Source organism: Belonocnema kinseyi, chromosome 9, assembly GCF_010883055.1.
Source record: "Belonocnema kinseyi isolate 2016_QV_RU_SX_M_011 chromosome 9, B_treatae_v1, whole genome shotgun sequence".
Taxonomy (NCBI): domain Eukaryota; kingdom Metazoa; phylum Arthropoda; class Insecta; order Hymenoptera; family Cynipidae; genus Belonocnema; species Belonocnema kinseyi.
Window position 1 is genome coordinate 10561792 of NC_046665.1, and position 21941 is coordinate 10583732.

Consider the following 21941-nt stretch of genomic DNA (forward strand, 5'->3'; position numbering starts at 1 on the left):
ATTTCATTTGCTTTTTCGGGTGAAAGGGTATATATTGTGGATTCTAAATTGCTGATTATTTCTTCTTTTGGGATTTTCGATGGAGCTACAGCAAAATTATGTACTTTAGATAGGGCTGAAATCATTTCATTGTTGAGAGGGTGGTCAGAGATGTTTTTTACTGTATTTGTTAGCTTAGTTTGCTTTACTGGAAGTAATTTGTCAAATTTTGTTTTTTGTTTTTGGGTGGAAAGCTCTTTAATCCGTTGGGATTGGTCAAACGATATGTGGTCCAATGTGGACCAAATGTCAAAACTGAGAGCATTTGATAGGAAAAGATGAAGTTTTAATAATTTTTTAGAGGTAGTGTGCAAAAGAAATTTGGTATGTGGTATTCTTTCTTTAACGAGAAGTAAACTTGTATTATGCAGAATCGATTTGGATTTAGATGTTCCCATATTATTCTTCAGTTGTAAGAATTTTGGGACTATTTTGTTGTCTCTGCACCGTTTCAAAAAAGCTAAGGATGTTAGTAGCTTACCTTGAGTAGTCCTGAGCTTACTAAAGGTGTTGATTTTAGTAAGAATACTCTCCCCGTAGAGTTCCCCCAGAGTTCGACCAGTCCCCACGGTGGGGCGCTCTGGCCAATCACAGGCATCGTAGAAAGTATACCTAAGAACATCATGACCTGATTCCTCAGTTTCAGGTCAGCCCTGAAGATGTGAACAGCAATGTTCACGAAACGTCGGCAAACAATTCGTAGTTTTTTACACGAGTGAAACCCGAAATATCTCTTTTTATCAAAATGAATCATCGTGAAAGCGTAAAATCTATTATCAAGGAACTCTACGGGGAGAGTATTCTTACTAAAACCAACACCTTTAGTAAGCTCAGGACTACTCAAGGTAAGCTACTAACATCCTTAGCTTTTTTGAAACGGTGCAGAGACAACAAAATAGTCCCAAAATTCTTACAACTGAAAAATAATTTGGGAATATCTAAATCCAAATCGATTCTGCATAATACAAGTTTACTTCTCGTTAAAGAAAGAATACAACATACCAAATTTCTTCTGCACACTACCTCTAAAAAATTATTAAAACTTCATCTTTTCCTATCAAATACCCTCAGTTTTGACATTTGGTCCACATTGGACCGCATATGGTTTGACCAATCCCAACGGATTAAAAAGCTTTCCACCCAAAAACAAAAAACAAAATTTGACAAATTACTTCCAGTAAAGCAAACTAAACTAACAAATACAGTAAAAAACATCTCTGACCACCCTCTCAACAATGAAATGATTTCAGCCCTATCTAAAGGACATTATTTTGCTGTAGCTCCATCGAAAATCCCAAAAGAAGAAATAATCAGCAATTTAGAATCCACAATATATACCCTTTCACCCGAAAAAGCAAATGAAATACGATGAAGGACGGCCAACATTTTACGCAAAGCTCAAGTTCCATCCTCAAACTTAACAAAACAAGAAAAAACCGCAATTAAAGAACTCAATCAAAATAAAGATATTATAATATTACCCGCAGACAAAGGCAACACAACAGTAATAATGAATAAAGAAGACTATAACAACAAAATCATGGACCTTCTAACTGACGATACATACAAAAAACTTAAAAAGGACCCCACAAAAACAATAGTCAGTAAAACAAAGAATCTTCTCAAAGACTCTAATCTTGACAGCCAAACAATATGCAACTTAATTCCTACTAATCCCATCTCTCCAAAACTTTACGGGCTCCCAAAAATCCACAATGAAAACATTCCACTCAGACCGATCGTCAGCGCAATAAACTCACCAACTTACAACCCTGCACGTTTTCTCGCTGCAAAACTAAATCCACTCAAAAAAGCAAGTCAACACAACCTACGAAAGAAAGAGAGAGAAAAATGACCACCACTCTACCCTACATCCAAGCTGTCACAGAACAAATAGGAAGAATTCTCAACAAACACAACATCCAAACCATATTTAAACCACCTGCGAAAATAGGACAACTACTAAATAACCCTAAAGATAAAAATGCACCCTTCAGTGATCCAGGAGTTAAGGTGGCCATCCAGGATTTAAGGTGGCCATCCAGGATTTAAGGTGGCTATCCGTGTGGTTACACAAGAAGGAAGGGATCGCTCACCAGAATTGTATTTATTCCTTAAAGTAATATGCCTATATTTCTTATTACCATTGAAGGTATTTGAGGATAAGGTTTTTTAAAGGAAATTTATTTTATTGCAATTTTCCTCTATTTAATATAGCACTAGATCAGGCATCTAATTCTGCTGCCCCCTTTGTGCGATTTTACCCAATTGCACGAATGATTCTGCTCAATTAAGAGCGGTTTCAAAAAAATCTTGGGATACTTTGTCGTTGGACAAACTGGGATAACCTGTTCCTGGCTCAGGTGAAGCAGGGCTGACAGTTTTTTCTTCGACTAGGCTTTCTTCGATTTTAACAGTCGATTTTAATAGTGCTTGGTATGGTAACATTTTTTTCAAGGGTTTTCGAACTTTTCTCTCTTCTCGGTACCTATGTTTACAAATCGGTTTAATTTCTTCCTGCTGGTTAAACATTTTTTGACATTTTATTTAACTTTAAGTAACGAAATACCAAGGCTACCCGAAATTCTTTTAAGTATGCAAGCTCAATTTGACAGCTAGTTTCCAACTTTAATTCAAAATAGGAATCGTTGCTGATTTTTACTCCAAATTAATAAACCGATAGCATTTCGTTTCTCTTTTGAAGGATTTCGTGTAGTATTTCTTTGATTGCTTTTGATATTAAACTATTTTTTTGTCTGCCAAACGGCAAACAGTTGATTCACTCTCAAATTTTTAAGACTTGTTTCACCCTGGAGTTGCTTTGGCCAAATGTCTGAAGTGAACTCTTCTGAAATAAATATTATCGGCCAAACGGCTGATAAAATAATCCAATAGAAAAATTATTTTTGGCCAAAAGGCTGATAATAATTTTCTTCGTGAATAATTACGCTCGGCCAAACGGTTAAGAGGAATTATTTTCACGAAACAAGGTAACACGTAATAGTAATCTGTTAATTGAGAATATCAGCTTCTTTAAGAATTTGATTTATAAAGTTAGTTCCAGCCAAACGGCTGAAAAGAATATCTTGCCCTTGAATAAATAATTCAGCCAAATGGTTGAAACAATTAACATAACGATAAATTTTCTACAAAGAATTATAAACAGTTTTAGCTATTAACACATCTGTATTTAATGAGGGCAAGCTTAATTCCCTAAATTTACATTTTTATTAAAAATATATACTGGGTTACGGTGGCTACCCAAACTAAACGAAGTCCAATGTCAGACTGCGCTTATTATTTTTGTGAAACGTTATTTAATTGTTCTCATTCAATAATTCTATGCTCAATTGAATTTATTCTATCAACCTTCAAAATGCAAAATAGATAGATAAACGTTTATTTTTCGGCCAGCTGGCCTTAAAAAAATATCTTGCTTACACTTCCATTTTTTACAGAATTTTCTTACATCTACCTCTTACAAATTACGATCCATCCACACCTTATAACTAATCCGCTCGATCCTATATCCTAACATTCCTCGCTGCGCCTTGCCTCGCCTCGTACTCATGTCGCTCTTTTCTCGCTATGCCTCGCATTGCCAGCCTCTGCCTCCGCGGCTAACACCTAATACTTAAATACTATTTACAATATTTACAGTTTTCTGACATCTACTTCCACTCCTATTTACAATATTTCCTTCTTCATTCCCTTTCCTCCTTCCTTTTCTTCTTCTCCATCTTACCCAATATCCCCTTCACCCATTCTACTGCCCTTTTGTCCCCCATTTCATGCAACAATACCTCCATGATCATCCCACTCCTTTCCACCTGTTCACATCCCTCCAACTAGTGTTCAACTTTTGCATCCCCCTTCCCGAACAATTCACACATTCTCTTCTCTCTTGAAAGCCAGATCCTATTTTAATTCTCCATGCAACCGCATCTCATTCTCGTTAGAAGTTCCTGACCTCCTTGCTCTCATTTCTCATGCAGATATTGCGCTCTCTCCCTTGGCATAATCTACACATAGTTCCCGTTAAACCTTGACTCTCTTATTCTGTCCTCTCCTTCTGCCTTCTCTTTCTCCATGCCCTTCTTTTGAACCATCTCATATGCCTTCCTACCTTCCTCATGCTTCCTTCTCACTTCATCCAATTACAATCCATTCGTTCTAAAATGCCTTTTCCTTTGCACCTCCATCTTCACAACCCATACGTCTGTTCTTCTTCTCCCACCAACACTCCCTAACCAGCTTACCCACCTCCTCTTCAAAAATTTCTCCTCATATTTACACGTTCGACTCCGTGTTATAATCCCTAAACTCGTTCTGCCTGTCTCCATCGTGACCATATATTTCGGTGTATTCCTTGCCAACCTCACGGTCCAGTTCACATACCTCTCCTGTATCTTATTTACCTCCTCACTTACCTTGCACCCCACACCTCCACTCCGTAAAATAAGACACTCATGACTAGCGAATAAAACAATTTCATTCTCCTTACAAAATCATCTGCAAACAACCTCTTCTCCAGCCCCCAAACCTGCCTCATCGCCACATTTGCCTTTCTCAACCTCTCTTTTATATGATCATCCACTAGGCCCCTTTCCTGAAAAACAAGAAACCCAGATACACAAACTTATCTCCTGCACTGCTTTTCCCTTACCCTTCCACTCCCCTCCCTTATATCTCCCACCTCCTTTCCTGAACACCATAACCATCGACTTATCCGCATTTAATTCTAACCTATTTTTGTTCAAGTATCTCCTCAACCTTTTCATCATCTCCTTAAAAGCCTTTTTGCTCTTGGCTAGCAGCACTATCTTTAGTCTCCTCGTATACCGCCCTTACACTCTCGATCAGGCCTCTCTTCACTCCAGTCCCTTCCATTGACTCTCACAACCTCCCCCGATCCACTGAAGGGTACGCGTCCTTTAGATCTACAAAAAACGCGTATACTTTGGCACCCTTTTTGGTTAGTTCCTTATCCACCACGTGCTGCAAGACGTAATTTTGTCAATGGTACTCCTTTCCTCCCTCATGCCTGTCTGCGTCTCCGGCAATATTACTTTCCCCTCAACATCCTTGCGCAGCCTATCTGCCAACACCATCGCGTATATTTTATACGTAATATTCATTAGTGTAATTCCTCCATAATTTTACTGCCTCTCCCTATCCATTTTCTTGTAAAATGGTACGATTAAACCCTCCCTCCACCCTCTTGGGAATCCCTCCCCCTCCATACTTTTTGCACTACCCCCTTCAGCCTCTGCCTTACCTCTTGTGTACCAAACATCCACGCTTTGTCCTCTACTCCATCCACCCCTGCTGCCTTAGATTTTTTCGACTTCCTTATTTCTTTCTCTATCTCCCTCGTTCTTCGAATCCCCTCATCTCTCTTTCGTGTATCTGACCCCTGAAATGAATCCTTATAAAATTTCCTCCAATCGTCGCACCTTATCTTCTCACTTATCCCCATCCTACGTTTTCCAAACATTCCCTATCGCACCACAGCTTCGCCATTCCTTTCTTCTTCTTCCTAAATACCTTCTTTTGTACACTTTCACTTTCTTTCTTTCACTTTTTCCTTTAGATCCTCCCATATCTCGTGCACAGACTCCCTCAAAGCTTACGTTACCCAACTGCTCCTGATACTTCTCTATCGCTTCTCTAGTCCATGACACACTCTCCCCTAACGACCCGCCTTCCCCTCCCTGCCTTTTACCAGCCTCCCCTGTATCCACAAACTTAATGGCGGATGGTCTGATTCCACCCTCCCTTCTACTGTGAATTTCTCTATCTCCTCCCAACCTTGCATGTTCATAATCACATAGTCTATCACCAATACACCCATTTTACTCACATATGTGTTCTCTCCTTCGTCTCCTTATACCATACCATTCGCCACCGTCCAGCCTCTGTCCTCCATCCAGTCTCTTAGAATCTCTCCCTCTTTATTTATTATCTTATCCTTCGATTTTCTTTCGAAGCTCTCCCCTTCCCGGTAAAGCCCCCTCCCCTTCCAAAATTTCGCATTAAATTCTCCCCCCAGTACCACCATACCCTCATATCTCTCTCTCTCTTTCTTCTAGTAAGTTTTCCACTCTTTCTGTAATCCTTTCCATCCCATCCTTATTGTACACAGTCACAATCTTATACATTACCCCTCCTATCTTTACAGCCTACACGACCTTGGTAACTTTCGATTTACTCTATCCCATTCCTTTCTCTCTACCCACGTCTCCAGTAATCCAATCACATCAAATTCCTGAATATACCTCCAAAACTCCTCATCATTCTTCTTTACCCCTGCTGCGTTCCAGTACAGCACTTTTAACACTACTCCACCCTGCTTTAGTCCCACTCCCCTACTTCCCACGAAACAAGTTCCCCTGCGCTTCCTCAAACATCTTCTTCTCGTCGCATACCCACATTTTCTCGTCTGTTTTCATTTTCAGATACCGTGCCTTCGCCGCGCCGCTCTCCCTTCACTTCTCTCCTTCCTAGCCCTGTCATTTATCATTCTCGGCACATCCCTTTCCCGACCTGTCATCCACCTTTTCCAGCCTTTTTTCGCCCTTTCCTTCCACACCCTAATATCTTCTTCCATCACATTTATTTCATCCTCTTTTTCCTTCCTTACCGACGTGAACTCCCTCTGGGGGTTGGCGACTCTCTTTGCTTTCCCTTTTCCCCTTCAAGAGATCCTCCCCCTCGCTTGCAGTAGACGCTCTTTCCCTCACCTTATCGCTTCCTTCGCTCCGATTCTTTCCTCTCCCTGACATGCCACTCGACACCAGGCCACGCACAGCTCGCCGTCGTGTCCTTCTGGAAATTTCCTCTCCGTCTAATTCACTATCAGCACTGCCAGTACTGTCGCTGCCCACCTCCCGCTCTTCCATCGGTAACTGTAACCTATCCATACACCCAAGTACGTACTGCAGCCAACAGACGTCTTTAAGGCTACTGTGGCTTACTATTTCACCCCTTAAATCCCCTGTAGACACAAACTGCGTAAAAACTTCTCACCGCCTATCGCTGCACACTTTCTCACTACCGCCACCAACATGCAAGTCCTAATATGCAAAATAGAAGTAGAGATCATTGTTTCAAGATAATTGGTACATGTTGAAAGGATTTATAAATCACAATACAAAATGGAAATGTTTCTAGCACTTACTGAGTTTTATCGCTAATCTTAATTTGTCTACCATTAGAAAAACGGTAGGTATAGTTCTGGGTTAACCCTTAGCTTACCTTTTGTCTAAAGGGTCGATGTTTATTTGGATCGCTTTATCGTTATCGCTGAGACAACTCTATTTCATTTTCACAGAGTCACGACATACACACGTTTGCGTGGAGTGCGTTTAAATTCGCATATCATCTTATCGTTCTTCTCTCCGTTTGTTAATCCAAATAGTAAACTGCAATAGGCAAATTCTCAGAATCTTTGAGATTCGACTAAAAAATTGACTAAGGCGTTTATTTCGGTTGATAATGAAAATTGTTGGGGTTACCGAGTTTGGCACGGCCTTCCCAAAGAACTGTTGACTTCGGTAATAATTGTTCTGGCTTTCAGAAACTCGGTTATTTCCAAATGACTCAACAGTAATTTTAAACCACGGGTGCACTTGTTGGATGGAGAAATTTTTCACGTTTTACGTCCCCACGATGAAGGTTGTAACGCGCCCTCGTTAGGAAACTATTTTTAATAGTTTTACACTTCGACCCAATTAACTTTCAACAAGAAATTAATGGAATGAAAATGTTATTACGGAAGGCAAGCCGTAAGGGATAACGTGATGAACCAGCGTTTGGAACTTGACAGGCATTTGTTAATAGATTTCAGGAGAAGATTCCCTTCAACAAACCAATTGCTCGGGTTAAGTAGCTCTGCAAACTGCCAAGATGTATTTTCGATGGGTGTTTCTTTTAGGCTCACTGTCGGTGGACATAGGTGGGAAAATTTTTGATAGGTAATGAATTTTGTTAGGGGCGAGGCATGGCACGTGTTGCTGTGAATGATTGGACTTTGAGCGCATAGCCAAATATTTAATTTTTAGCAGCATGAGTTAACTTTCAAGTGGAAATTCTGCTAAGGTATCGAAAACTGCTAAGGTAACGAAAACTTTTTACAATTTGCAGATTTCTCTTTCCTTTTAATTTTAATTTCAAATAGTTCTCTTCTAGGTTTACAATAGTATTTACTGTGGGCCATGCATTTCAATTGACTTTTGCAAATGCTTTTTACGCGTGACCCTTGTATTTGTACGGAACCCTCCTTATTGGATAAGAAATTTTTTTAATCGCTTTCGACGCAGAATTGACAAAGTTATGTTCATATTGCTTACTTCCGTTCGAAAGGGTAGTTTAGGCAGGGAGATTTAAGAGTAATAGGGTAGTGGCAAATGTTAAGATAGTAGAGGACAGCTAGAGAATATGTAAACCGATAGATCAACGCAATAGTGCTGTGACTAGCGAGGAGCACCCATATGATCACCCGCCTAAGTGTACGCGCTAGCCTCCCGTGTTCTCGAGGAAGTATGTGTCATAAGGGCATTTAAGAATTTCACACTAGATCGCGGTTTCTACATGTGTTCCCGTATTAGTCCTGCTCATTACATTAATGGTTTTGTTTCTTTCATTGTTTGAGATTCAAACTAGAAAATGATCCGACAGTGATATTAGATGGGTAGGGTGATAAATAACGCTACGTTTTACCTACAAGTAATTTCTATTGTACCCTTTTTCCACGTAAAAATGGATACCCTAAAATTAGTACATTGTTAGTCAGTGCAAAACGTGACGAAACGTGAAGTAGTCAAAAAACACGTGACGCACACATAAGGAGGGATTACGTTCATACAAGGAAGTAACTCGGATCATGCGTTGAGCAGCACTGACAGTTCGCCCACCCCTTCAGGTACTCGTTCCCCCAAAAAGAGTGAGTGGGCCGAATTACCAGGTCCGTACACGCTGCTAGATCACCCGTGATCGAGATAAATAAAATAACAGGAACGATCGATCTTCAACATTTCCGCCCACCTTCGCGATAGATTCACGAATTACTTCGTTGTTAGACATTGCATGGCAATAAGAGGCCTCCAATTTTACGCCCACACTGATATAGATATCAAGCATGCGTCCACCCTGTAATAAGGTTATGGTGAGTCAGCTTCCGTGGATCCTGTAACAGAAATAGGTAGTAAAACAAGTTTAACGACAGGCCTCTTTAAAAGAGCAGTGGCCGTCCTCAGAGACATGAATCGAATTTGACCATCTGACCCCACATGCACTTGAACTACCCGAGCCAGAGGCCACTTAGTGGGAGAGATCTTCTCCAGTAGAATCAAAACTAGTTCACCGATCTTGACCGGAGTGGATGGCTTTTGCTATTTAGGATGAGATTGAAGCTCGTGAAGATATTTCGTCAATATCTCTTCCAGAAGGTTTAGAACATTTGTGCCACGAGCTGCCAACGCTCTCTAGGTGAAAGCCTTACATCCATTATTGACAATATTAACATGTCTTTGAAGGTTAGAGTATTATCTCCAATAACGCGGCGGAGATGTTGATTAACAGATCGTACCGCTGTTTTAAATTTCCATGTCGTGTGGTTGTCGGTGATACACCGAGCAGTCTCACCCAATTCAGCTGAAGCTGAAAATAGTTCGCGTAACTGTCGATCAGCGGTTGAAAATAGTTCGCGTAACTGTCGATCAGCGGCTGAAAATAGTTCGCGTAACTGTCGGTCGGCGGCCATGAAACTTTCAGCAGTATAATACGAAACAACCTCCAAATGTACGGCTCGTGTAGCCGCTGCAAATGGTCGAACTGGTGTGTTGACTCTGAAAGATGGTAAAGGACTCATAACTTGGTGACAAGGATTTACTCGATGTTTCGCGCAGATGACACATCGAGACAACAGGCGCTTCACAGCGGTACATCCAGAGAGGATCGAATATCTCCTCCTCAAGTAAGACAATAGAGCATTTTCACTTGTGACGTCACGTGCTCCGAGCGGCCTTCGGGGGAATAGCCTCCTCCCTAAGCCCCTATAGTCTGCATATATTGCCGTCTTTTTTTAAAATTGTTTTTGTTTTTTCGAAATTCAGAGTGAATATTTGGGCTGGTGGTTTTGTGGTGAAAGTGAAGTGCAATCAGTTCAATCATTCTTTTCTGCTTCTAAGTGAGGTTATATTGTAAAAATACGGTATTTTTAGTTTTAACTTAATATTCTAGTTGTAACTTATTATTTTCTACGAGTATTAACATTAAGGAATATTCGTGCGAAGTATTGTATTATTTCAATTTAAGTTGTCAAATTCCATTGCTGATGTAAAATGCGATGACAGTTTATTGAGATTTTGAGGTTAGGATCAAGCTATTAAAAGAGCGATCTACTCGTAGGATTAAAAAACTCAGGTGAGATTATTATAAAGTTTTAACATTGCATTCTTCTTTCCCAGTTTAATGTAAATAAGTGGTATTTACAGAAAAGAACCCAACTCACGGAGCGCGAAGCGCTCCGTGCGTGTTAGAAAGAACGACTGACAAATATGCAAATCGAGTGAGAAACAAAACATTAACCAAATATCACCCCCATATCCTATACCGCAATGTGTTTTTTGTATATAGTTCCAGTTCAATTTGATGGTGTTGAACATTTTTTGGAAGATTCGAAAATATATTAATTTAACCCATTTGTATACGCTCATGAATCATAGAAAATATTTTATAAATTGGAGAGGGTTAATACTTTTCGTTCAATTTTACTGTGCCTTACAGACAGTTACGCAATTTTTTTAAACATTCGCATTTATGTTTCATACAACAAGATATTTCTTAACATTTAAATCTTTTACCTTAGAAAGAAATACATATCTTGATCTGATAATAGAATATACAGGTGACACAAAATTTATTTTTCTTTGTTTCTATCACAGATGCTGTAGATCTGATGGTGTATAATTTTGACCGTATTCGAAAGCGCCATTCATTGTCACTACAGTAGATACTATCAAATCGAAAGTATCTTTGTTTCGCGGAAATGATGTAGTGAAGAAATCAAACTTTCAAACAAACAATATATTTACCTGGTTTTGGAAACTGAAGATAGTTGAAAGTATTTTATAAATAATAGTGTTAATTATAAATACATATGAAAATAATATAGTTTTTTAAAAAGAGTTTTTTTTTTGTATATATAAACTGGATGTTTGTATTTGTGTTAAAACTAATTGTAGATCATTCTAAGAAGGTATTGTTTATAATATCAGGAATAAATCCTGGATTAATTTACGTTACTCAGTTACATTTTAAGAAACTCATTAGAGACAGACAAGTGACAATTAAGGGTTAAAATTATACGAGGTGTGTTCAAAAAGTAAGGTGACTTTTCAATTTTCGCGGGGTACGTGCATTCAAGTTTTTAATTTTTTGTTTTGTTGCGTTGGTACACTCGTCACGATCATATATTCACAGTTTTGACTATATAGCTCGTGTTGTTTTTCTGGCAGAGATGTAAAAGTTTAGAAGGGTTTGGTGTGCTCGACGATTTTCTTCTTTCGAAAAAAATGGAGCAAAGAGTTTGCATTAAATTTTGTGTGAAAAATAGAATCCAGTGCTCTAAAACTCGTGAAATGTTGACAGTTGCATACGGTGAGTCTACTCTGAGTAAGAAAAATGTGTATAAGTGGTACAAGCTGTTCCAAGAAGGCCGAGAGGTTGTCGAAGACGAACCTCGCCCTGGACGTCCCAACACGTGATCAACAGATGAAAACGTTCAAGCAGTGGAAAAATGGTGTTGAAAAATCGCCGAATTACCATCAGAGAAGTTGCTGAAGATGTTGGCATATCGGTTGGCTCATGCATAAACTGAGAACTGCATTTAAGTCTTTTTTACTTAAAAAGGTGTGTACTTTTATTTCATTCCATTTTTATTTCATTGAGTTTAAAATTAACTTCTAAGATATATTTGTATACACAGATACAATATCAAGTGATAAAATTTTATAATTATCAGGTATCATAATATTATCCATTTTTTTCTTAAATTCCCATGTAACTTTAATGTGGTATTCACTTTTGCCAACAATTTTTTGTAGAGACTTAGCTAGACATTTAGAAATTTTAGGTAGCGGTGAACCTGGGAAAGAAATGATTAGTGATGATTTTTTTTATTTATTTTGATTTCTAACTATTTTATATTTTTGTGTTGATCGAAAATTTTCTAGTTTAGTAGAGATTTATCAATATATAAAAAAAACTCTGTAAAAAACTATATTATTTTAATATGTATTTATAATTAACCCTGTTATTTATCAAATACTGTCAAATATCTTCAGTTTCCAAAACCAGGTAAATATATTGTCTCTTTGAAGGTTAGATTTCTTCACTAAATCATGGAATGACCTTTATAAAACTATAGTATGCAATGATATGTGTAAAATATCGTGTTTTTGCAGCTCCAAAAAACTTTTGTTTAGGCGCTACTTTGTTAATTCAAAAGTATGTTTAACACTTTAAATAAAATTTTTTTCGAAATAAATGTGTATTTATTTTTCTTAACTTTATATGCTTGAACTTCATATAATCTTCAATATTTTAATCTATAGTACTGTACTTTTGATTAAAAAACTCGAATTATTTAACTCAAAGAAAAATGTATTGGATTATTAATATAAACTATTGTATCGATAATGCGGAATCCAAAAGTACCGGCACTTGTGATTCAAGAGTATTTTTTTCTCAGTGTACCAATCTTCACTTGCCTTTTAGCAAACGGCGGACGTTCCGTGGGGTTGTCTTGATAATGTTTCGGCGATTACCATTGTCGGATCTTCGGCCGTATTTGATTTCGAAATCCCACTGGCTAAGTTAAATGGCCCATCTGGCTAGACTTCCTGATGGATTTTCAATTTTATTTAGCCATTTTAATGATAGATGGTCGGTAAGAACATTAAAATGGTATCCCTCTGGATAATCCCTCATTTTTCAGATGCCCTATTATACGGCGAGACATTCCAATTCGGTGGCCGAGTAGATACTCTCGGCTTTGTTTAAGGCGCAACTGGCATAAGCGATGATGCATTGCGCCTTATTTTTCAATAGCTGGTGGAGTGGTGATGATATTCGAGCTACGTCCTTGATGAACCTGCGGTACCAAGAGATGTGTCTCAAAAATCTTCGCGCTTATTTCAGGTTTCTAGGTGGTATGAGGCTCTGGATTGCTGCAACTTTACCTGGGTCGGTATGGAGTCCATTCTCATCCACTACATTCTGGTTGCCTGCAGTGAAGATGACGATGTTGCCATTTTATTTAACTCTTCTTGCATGGCTTCGAGGTCGTTAGTCCGGTCGAGGTCCTCCTTGTAGTCCGGGTTGTCGGCTGGCTTATTTTCAAACAGATTTGATTCATGAAACTCCTGGCATGCTGAGAAACGAAGCTGTACTCGTAGAACAGCGCGAGGTAAAGTTAAATAAAAAGAAAAGTCAGCGACAAATGGTTGTAAAAATTAAAGTCTTTCTGAAAGTTTCCTTCACTGGTAACACATGATGCTCTCCGATGTGATCGGTTCGTCATATCCAGTTAAACTGCCGTTCACGGTATCGAGGAGTCACTTAAATGGGTTGGTATTGGTGATGGTTGCCGGTTCGCTAGATGTGGGGGTAGAGGCTCGCTAGGCTCGGCGACGGGAGCCCAGTGGACGTGTGCGTTGGTGACGCACGCGCGTATCACCTCTCGTTACACATTCTTTCCGCGATGTGCATCTTGGCACGTAGCCATTTACTTTACCTGGATACACTTGTTCATATTTAATTCTCTTAACATGCCTAAACCATCTTAACGATTTTGTTTTACATATCTCAACTAGTGTCTTTAGCAGCGTGGTATCAGATGGGAGTTTATATGGTCCCATCTGCCCATTTCCGGCCTTCTTCTAAGTAAATTTTACTTCTACCCAAATATAAATGAACTGTTAAACCAAAAAAAGATTAATTTTCCACAAAAAGGATGATTTCTTAACAAAGTTATTGAATTTTTCATTAAAACAATTAATTTGTTAGCTAATTAATCAAGTTTTTAACTTTGGAAATCACAGGAAAGTATTTGAAATATTTTTAGTCGTTTAAGGTAAAAGGGAACTTCAATGGTGATTTAAAAATGGTTACAAAGTTAAAAACAAAAAAGGGGATTATCCTTGATGACGCTCACAGTTAAGGGAAATGTAATTTTTATATTATTGATTGACTTACTTTTTTCTTCCTTGTAAATCCTTTCTTCTGTTAGGGAACCCTGGAACCCAAGGGGACCACGAATTCCCAGTCCTTCGTCCCACCGCCCATTATTACGTACTTCCAACAAAGAGTAGTATTAGCAACTCGTGCGGGTCATCGATGCCTGCACTCGTTGTTCAATATACTATTTCGTACTAAGCTCCAGTCTGTTACTTTCTTTGCTTCTTTACCGTGTACAAAGTGAGTATTTTACCAAAAGTGTGACAAAGTCATTTGTGGAAAATATTTTGACACACTCATGCTATCTCTTTCTATTCTCTTACATTTAAACAAAACGAGAATATTACTCTAATTGTACAACTGACGCCATCAGACGGTATAATTGGAACAAAACAGTGATCTGAATATGACTGAAACAGTACAGCTAACTCTATCTGACAGGCTGTTTGATCACTAGTAAACCAATTGATGTATGTAATAGAAAATTTGAATAAAATGAGGTGAAGATCTAGGTTTCCATGAAGCTGGAATACGCCAAGTAGTTTTTAAAACATACTAGGCAGTCTGATAAGTACCTGAAAATTCTAAGAGATGGCATTAGTATTCACTAATGTGAACCATTTTCGTCGAGCTTGATCCTTCAAATGACGCCTGTCAAAACTTCAGCCATTTATGTATGGGCTCTGCACCGTCGATTGGAATGATTCATAAGTGGTTTACCAAGTTTCGTTATGGCCGTACGAACACAGTTGATGCTGAACGATCTGGGCGCCCAAAAGAGGTCACTACACCAGAAAATGTCGAAAAAATCCATGATATGATGTTGAATGATCCCAAAGTGAAATTGAGAGAGGTAGCTAATGCTAATGCAGTGGGTTCCACCGGGCCAAAGTGCTCCGAAGCGTCCAAAAACGCAACAATGGGTCGGAAAGGTTATGGCCTCCGTATTTTGGGATGCACATGACATAATATTCGTGGACCATCTTGAAAAAGGTAAAACCATAACCGGAGCTTACTATTCATCATTATTAGACCAATTGAAAATCGAAATCGCCGAAAAACGACCGCATTTGAAGAAGAAAAAACCGCTTTATCATCACGACAATGCACCTGTTCATTCATGCTTAGTTGCACAAGCAAAATTGCATGAAATCGGCTTCGAATTGGTTCCCCAGCCACCGTATTCACCAGACCTGGCCCCCAGCGACTATTACTTGTTCCCTAACCTGAAGAGATGGCTCACCGGTAAGCGTTTTTACTCAAATGAGGAGCTCATAGCTGAAAATGAGGCGTATTTTGGAGACCTTCCGATCGAGTACCTTCCGGACGGTATTAAAAAGTTAGAAAATCGTTGGACTCGCTGTATCGACCTAAAAGGAGAGTATGTTGAAAAATAAAACCGACTTTGGCCAAAAAAACGTCTCCGTGTTTCATTTTTCAGGGACTTATCAGACTGCCTAGTATCAAATTCGCTTCCTGAAAAGTTGGAAAAAATATATACTGCAAAGCTTGCTTATAGTTAATGAGCTGAAAAAATGACCTTTTCTTCTGATGAAGTGTGCCGGTGTACGAGTAAATTAATTTAACTACTGAATATTGTTTTGTCTTTCTTCCTGGGGGCTTCGACCCCCGAATCTCCCACAAACGCTCTTCTCCTCAACCCCGCCATTGTTTTACCACGAACCCTACTGAAACTTTGTCCTTTGACCACGTTACAAATTTGGAGCACAATATACAATATACTATTTTTCCAAAATTTGCATATAGCAATTTTCATTAAATTCCTTCTAAGCACATAAATGACCAGAAGAGATCAAATGTATTTATTTGATATAAAAGGCACGGAATCTATAAAATTGCTAATACATTGGTAAACTTTCATTTTTCGCACTATCTTCTGTCACGGCTACCCCTACTCGCTTTGATCCTACTACCGACTTATATATGCGTGCCAGGGTCGTTCTTGTTTATACTTAATGGAATTTTCTATTAAGAATTTCTCTACTCACATTCCCCAGTTTTGTTCGAATGCAAAAAACTGTAAATTTTAGCGAAATCGATTAATATTTAAGGGTCGTGCAAAGACCATGAAGCTCCCATTCATGGGTCCCCGAAGAAAACCACATACGTAAAAAATTTGTATTTTACCTAATAATGCGGTTTATGAACGATTTTTGAACGTTTTTTTTCATAAATAATCATTCATCGATAACGTAAGATCTAAGGATCTTAAACTTACATAGAAAAATTAATGTTATTCGTTGCATTTTTTTAAATTTCATTCTATTCAAGCAATTATTGTAAATAATTAATCCAGATAAAAATATTTACATGATATTTATGAGTAATTATTCAATGTTGGTTATATTTTCATGAATGAATTGAACTTCAATTGTACTCTTTTTAATAAAATAATATCTCGATCGTATTAATATCCTAAATATCAGTAAAAAAATAGATTAAAAATATTGAGATTTTATTATTTTATTCATTTAACACACTTTAAGTGTATTGTATTTATGAAAATATAACTTATTTGGATTAATTATTTGTAAATATTCTGTAAAGATGGTTATCTGGATTAATTATTTATAAAAGTTGCTTCTGCGCATTCCAAGCTCATCATCTGGCAGCACTGAATGAAAGTATTTTCTAGACGTTACGAGTACTGTAATCAATTATGAAAATAAAAAAAATGTTTAAATAATCTTACAATTTTTCTTAATTATACGTGTTTGTTCAAGTATATACTTTACCTAAAAAAAGCAGGAGGAAAATTTTAAGAATTGGACAATTTAAAATCAATTATCAATGTCCCTAATTATTACCATCGTGATTGAACTGGTTTTTGTGTAAACATGTGTAGTTCAATTACTTTTTCCATTTTCCCCGTCAATGCTTCGAACAATGTGAAGGTATGTTACATTCTGTAATGTACCCTAGCATTCATATTCCCTATTTTACTAATTTGGGTTGTAATCAGGAGAGATCACAAATTGGGGACGATCACATACTTCAAAGGATTATTATACACAATCTACAATAGACAATAAGTTTATTGAAAAACCTACAAGAGAATAAAGTTGTAATGAAAAGACGCGAAAGTGAAGGACAGATGTTTTTGCATTGCAGACTTGGTATGGTTTCGACTTCATTTTTCGAAAAGTGTAAAGCTTCGAAATGTAGAAAGGCTCTTACTCGGTAATGAGTGATTCTTATTAAACTTCATACTTTTTTTACTACATTTCTCGTTCACTTAGCCCTCAATGGAATTGTATGCGTCTGAATTCTGAACCCATAAGTGACGTTTTCAAAAGCTGCTTATGATTGTTGCAGGCATGGTTTGAAGGAAAACGGTGTAATTGTCATTAAAGAGAATGTCACTAGTGTAGACAAAATGGATATCGACACTGCTGATTCTTCTGTGACGAGACCCTACGGAGAACTGCATAAAATATTCAAACGTGCTGGTTTGAGTTGCATTAAAGAACAGAAACAGAACGGGATGCCTCGTGGTCTGTATCCTGTTTACATGTTTGCATTGAGGCCTCAAATCTCGGCAGCTAATCTTCATGAAATTTAGATAACATTATAAATATTTATTAATATACATTCCTTTACATTTAAAATTGGAATCTTTAAAGAATTTTTGTCGTAAAATTTAATAGTAAATAAAATATAATTGTAATATCATAACTGTATTGTGTCTCAAAATATAAACCTCTCCTTCAGACCTTCCATAAAATCAAATTTAAATCAAGTTAATATATTTTCGGTATTTATACACATTAAATTATATCCGCGAAATGTTTTCCTTTTATAAAATAAAAGAAATTTACGTCATTCAGACAGAAATTACAGTTTCAGTAATTTGAAAAATAAATTAAAACAGTTTCCAGACATATGTCTTAATATTTTTGTTATCATTTTTTAAAGTTCTAGCGAAAAATGTTTACTATAATGGAGAAAGAACTAGGGAGACTGATACGGCCATATATTGAGTATCAAAAGCCCATACAATTGCAATGCTCATATGTTACGTGTGGACAAATTGGCGATCCTCATACAATGCCTCCTAAATGCTTTTTGTAAGTAGAATCATTATAAAATTACAAGAGCAACAAAGCTAATGTCTTTGTCTATCTCTTGTGTGATGTGTTTTGATTAAAAAAATGCCTGAAACTGAAACTTAAAAATAATATTCTAACATATGTAATTCTTCATCTGCCTGACAGTTTGTACAAAAAACGCAAACAAAAGGATAATTCAAAAGAACTGGAGTCTACCCATTCAATAATGATCGAAACGTAAATTTATTTATAAAAATTGTGTAAAAAATTAAAAAATGTGATAATTTAAGATAAAAATTCTTGGTAGCTTTTTTTTGTACTGGACGATGATTCGCTACGGCGCATTTTGATTAAATTTTTTTTTAATCAGCATTGATTTCTGAAGGTCGTGAATTATTATTAGAGATAAAAAGTTCACCTTATATAAATTTTCAAATAATTGTATACATTTTAATTCCTATTTTTACTGTTTTAGGCGTTTTTAGGGAAACGAGAGTGAACTTAGTATTTGACCTGGAATTTTATGAATTTGTATAAGAAAAATCTGTCCAATCACTAAAAATATCACAAATTTCATTAAGCATGAAATCATGCAATTAAAAGTAGGTTAAATTTCACCTTTTTTGAAATGTTAAGTTCAATTGTTGGTTTTTTTTCAATTATGAGATCATTTAGTTGACAATACATAATTCCGAAAAATCATACTTTAACCATTTTCCATTCTAGGTCTTTATTAGTAAACGTATATTTCCAATTTAAAGAATTTAAATATGGATGTTGTAAGCTTGAACAAATAACCATTGAAATTGTTTAAAATTAAAATTTTTGTTAAAAACATTTTACGTTGATCAAGTAGAATTAAATATTAATTGTTTTTTAAATTAAATTTAAGATCGATTAAGACTGGAACAATAAGTTATTTTACAAGACGATCCTGACAATATTAAAAATTGCACAATTTACCGAGTTTAAACGTGTTAAAAATTCAACTGTTTTAATTCCAAAGCCTTAGTAGTTAGTCCGATTAAAACTTCATGAACTATTTAGTTCAAAATTTGTAGGAACAAACAAAAACTAAACATTCAGCTAATCAAATGTGAACTAGCATCAGATCCACTGTTCAAACTATTCGATTCAAAATGTATGTAATTCGTTGAAAATGCGCCTTTGTGATTTCTTTTTATTCAACATAAAAATCTTTCCTTGGTTGAAATATCAACTATTACATGTTTTTAAAACGTTTCAATAAGAAATTAAGATGGGAGGAGGGAGGTGCGGACCATAAAGAAATAATTTTCAACGAAATTAATGTATTTTGAATGAAAAACTGTAAATTTTCAAGCAAAAATGGAATTAATACGTTTTCAGTTAAATAAAATAAATTTTCATTTAAAAAAATAATATTTAACTAACAAAGACACATTTTTAACTTAAGATAGGATGGTTAAATTTTCGAGTAAGCAAATCAGTTTTCAACCAAATAGCGGAATTTTCAATAAACCAAGTTAAGTTTTCAACTAACAATGAATCACACGAAATAGTGCAAATATTACTCACAACCCTTATTAAAAAAATTATTAATACATATTTTTAATAACAATTTATCATTATTATTTTATTATTTTAGTTATTTTAGAGCAAGATTTTCAGCAAAAAAATTGAACTATATGAAATTCTGAAAAATTTGAGGGAAAAAAACCTTCTATCTTCAATAGGTGCCGAATTATGATCCTTAAAAAAACCCGGATTTTTGGGGCAATAGAGGCGAAAAAGCAAAGGTGAAAAAAGTCTTCAGTTTTTCCAAAATACTTCACTTCTCCGTGAAGCTACATAAGTGGTGCAAGAGAAAAAGTTTCAGGACAGGAAATTCTGCGTAAATCTAAAAACATATAATCTTCTAGTCTTCACAGAAAAATGTCATGAAAATAAATTATGGAGGACTAAATTCTGTTTAAAATAAAAGAAAAACAATGTTTTAGCTCATATAGGTCACGAGTAATGATCATGAAACTTTGACCGTTTCCATTAGGAAGGCTCTTTATGTATTGGAAAATGTACTGCGACCGTATTTGAGCATTTTGGTGGTGTGCATGCATTTGTAGTTCATTACAAGTTCATTTTTTCATCTTTTTTTTTTTAAACCATCAATTGTTCAACAATTGTTTGAATAATATGCTTCACTCTATAATATGTGTGCATCATTAATGTATTCAAGGTTGAAAGTCACAGTAATCGAGATAGTCCCAGTAATCGTGAAACTTGGTGACAATTTGAATCTATTATTAAAAATTTATGCTAAAATTAACATTCAATGATAAATTCCGCTTATTTTTAGCATTTTATTATTATTATTATTATTATTATTATTATTTTATAGCCATCTATTTTAGTCAATAGAAATTGCATTTATTTAAATTAAATAAAAAGCAAGAAAATTGACACCAACATTACTGGGACGAAGGTCACGAAGATTAACAGAACAATTGATCTGTCCTTTTACTATAAACCTTATTATGGTAACTGGGCTACGATGGGTAAGATAGAAACCGCAAAGTATTTACTGTGTTACCCTAGAGCACATGGGTATGTCACCGATTTACCCGGAGTGTAAATCTAATTATGGAAACTGTGCTACGGTCCGTAAGTGTAGTGTTACTATGGAGGGATAAGAACTCGGAGAGCACCGGTGAAATACTGATGCTCGATCATTGGGAAACTACAGTCGCACGCTGTACCGTCACACAATATTTATAGTTAGAATTATAAGCTCACGAGTGTATTTATACTTTAATAGGTTGAAACGACATCAAAACTAAAACCGAAAATATAAAGTATAAATACACACGCGTGCTTAAAAACAATAATAACGTTTCATTATAATTATATGCTCCCGTTGACGATTAATGGGTAGTCCACGCAGTGGAAGAGCATGTATGTAGTGAGACACTGAGACTAAAAAGCGTCTGATCTAATATAAAAATTACACAGGACCACAAACCGCCTAAGCCTGCAGCATAAGAAGGACTAGGTGTACGTTATGTTATGCCGAGTTTTATATGTAATGGTGGTAACAGCACTTTTATTGGATCTACTGAATGTTTATTTATAACATTAAATGATCCTCGATTAAGATTTTCTCGTAGAGTCCATTTTTTTTACATAATGCTGCTCACGAGCTCGGCTATCCCATTCGCATTTAAAACACTGGTGTTTTGTAAATCCACTCTGTAGTCCCAGCATTGTTGTTATAATTTTTAAATCTCCACAGAGCTGCCATTTGTGGCTATTGTGATTCAATTTATTATGAAAAAACTAAAGAGTCTCGTATCTTTCGCTGAGTCTAACAGAGTGTGCAACTGTTAGAGGTACATATTTATTACCATTATGCAACAAAAGTCCTTTTAAACTTTTTGTAGACGAATCTATGAATAGTCGCCACTCGTTAGCATTATAAGGTATGCTTTTAAATTGTGCAACTAACCCCTTCACATTATTACAATATACTTTCCTTTGAAAGACCTAGATCTCGAATTTGATCGCTTAGTTCTTTTTGACTAAAGTATCTTTTTTTTTTTAAATTCACTATCCGAT

The 21941-nt window shown here is 36.4% G+C and overlaps 1 protein-coding gene across 2 annotated transcripts in view; it reads left to right on the top strand.

The window, feature by feature from the left end:
• The window catches only part of LOC117180322 (N-terminal Xaa-Pro-Lys N-methyltransferase 1), a 61100-nt gene extending 43136 nt beyond the window's left edge, over positions 1 to 17964 (top strand). Inside the window, exon 4 of one of the 2 annotated variants that reach the window (XM_033372761.1) lies at positions 17617 to 17964. In XM_033372761.1, coding sequence (XP_033228652.1) covers positions 17617 to 17863 — 247 coding nt within the window. In that variant the 3' untranslated portion in view covers positions 17864 to 17964. The remainder of the gene's footprint in view (positions 1 to 17616) is intronic. The other variant, XM_033372760.1, reaches the window with a different exon arrangement.
• The last annotated feature ends 3977 nt before the right edge of the window (positions 17965 to 21941 follow it).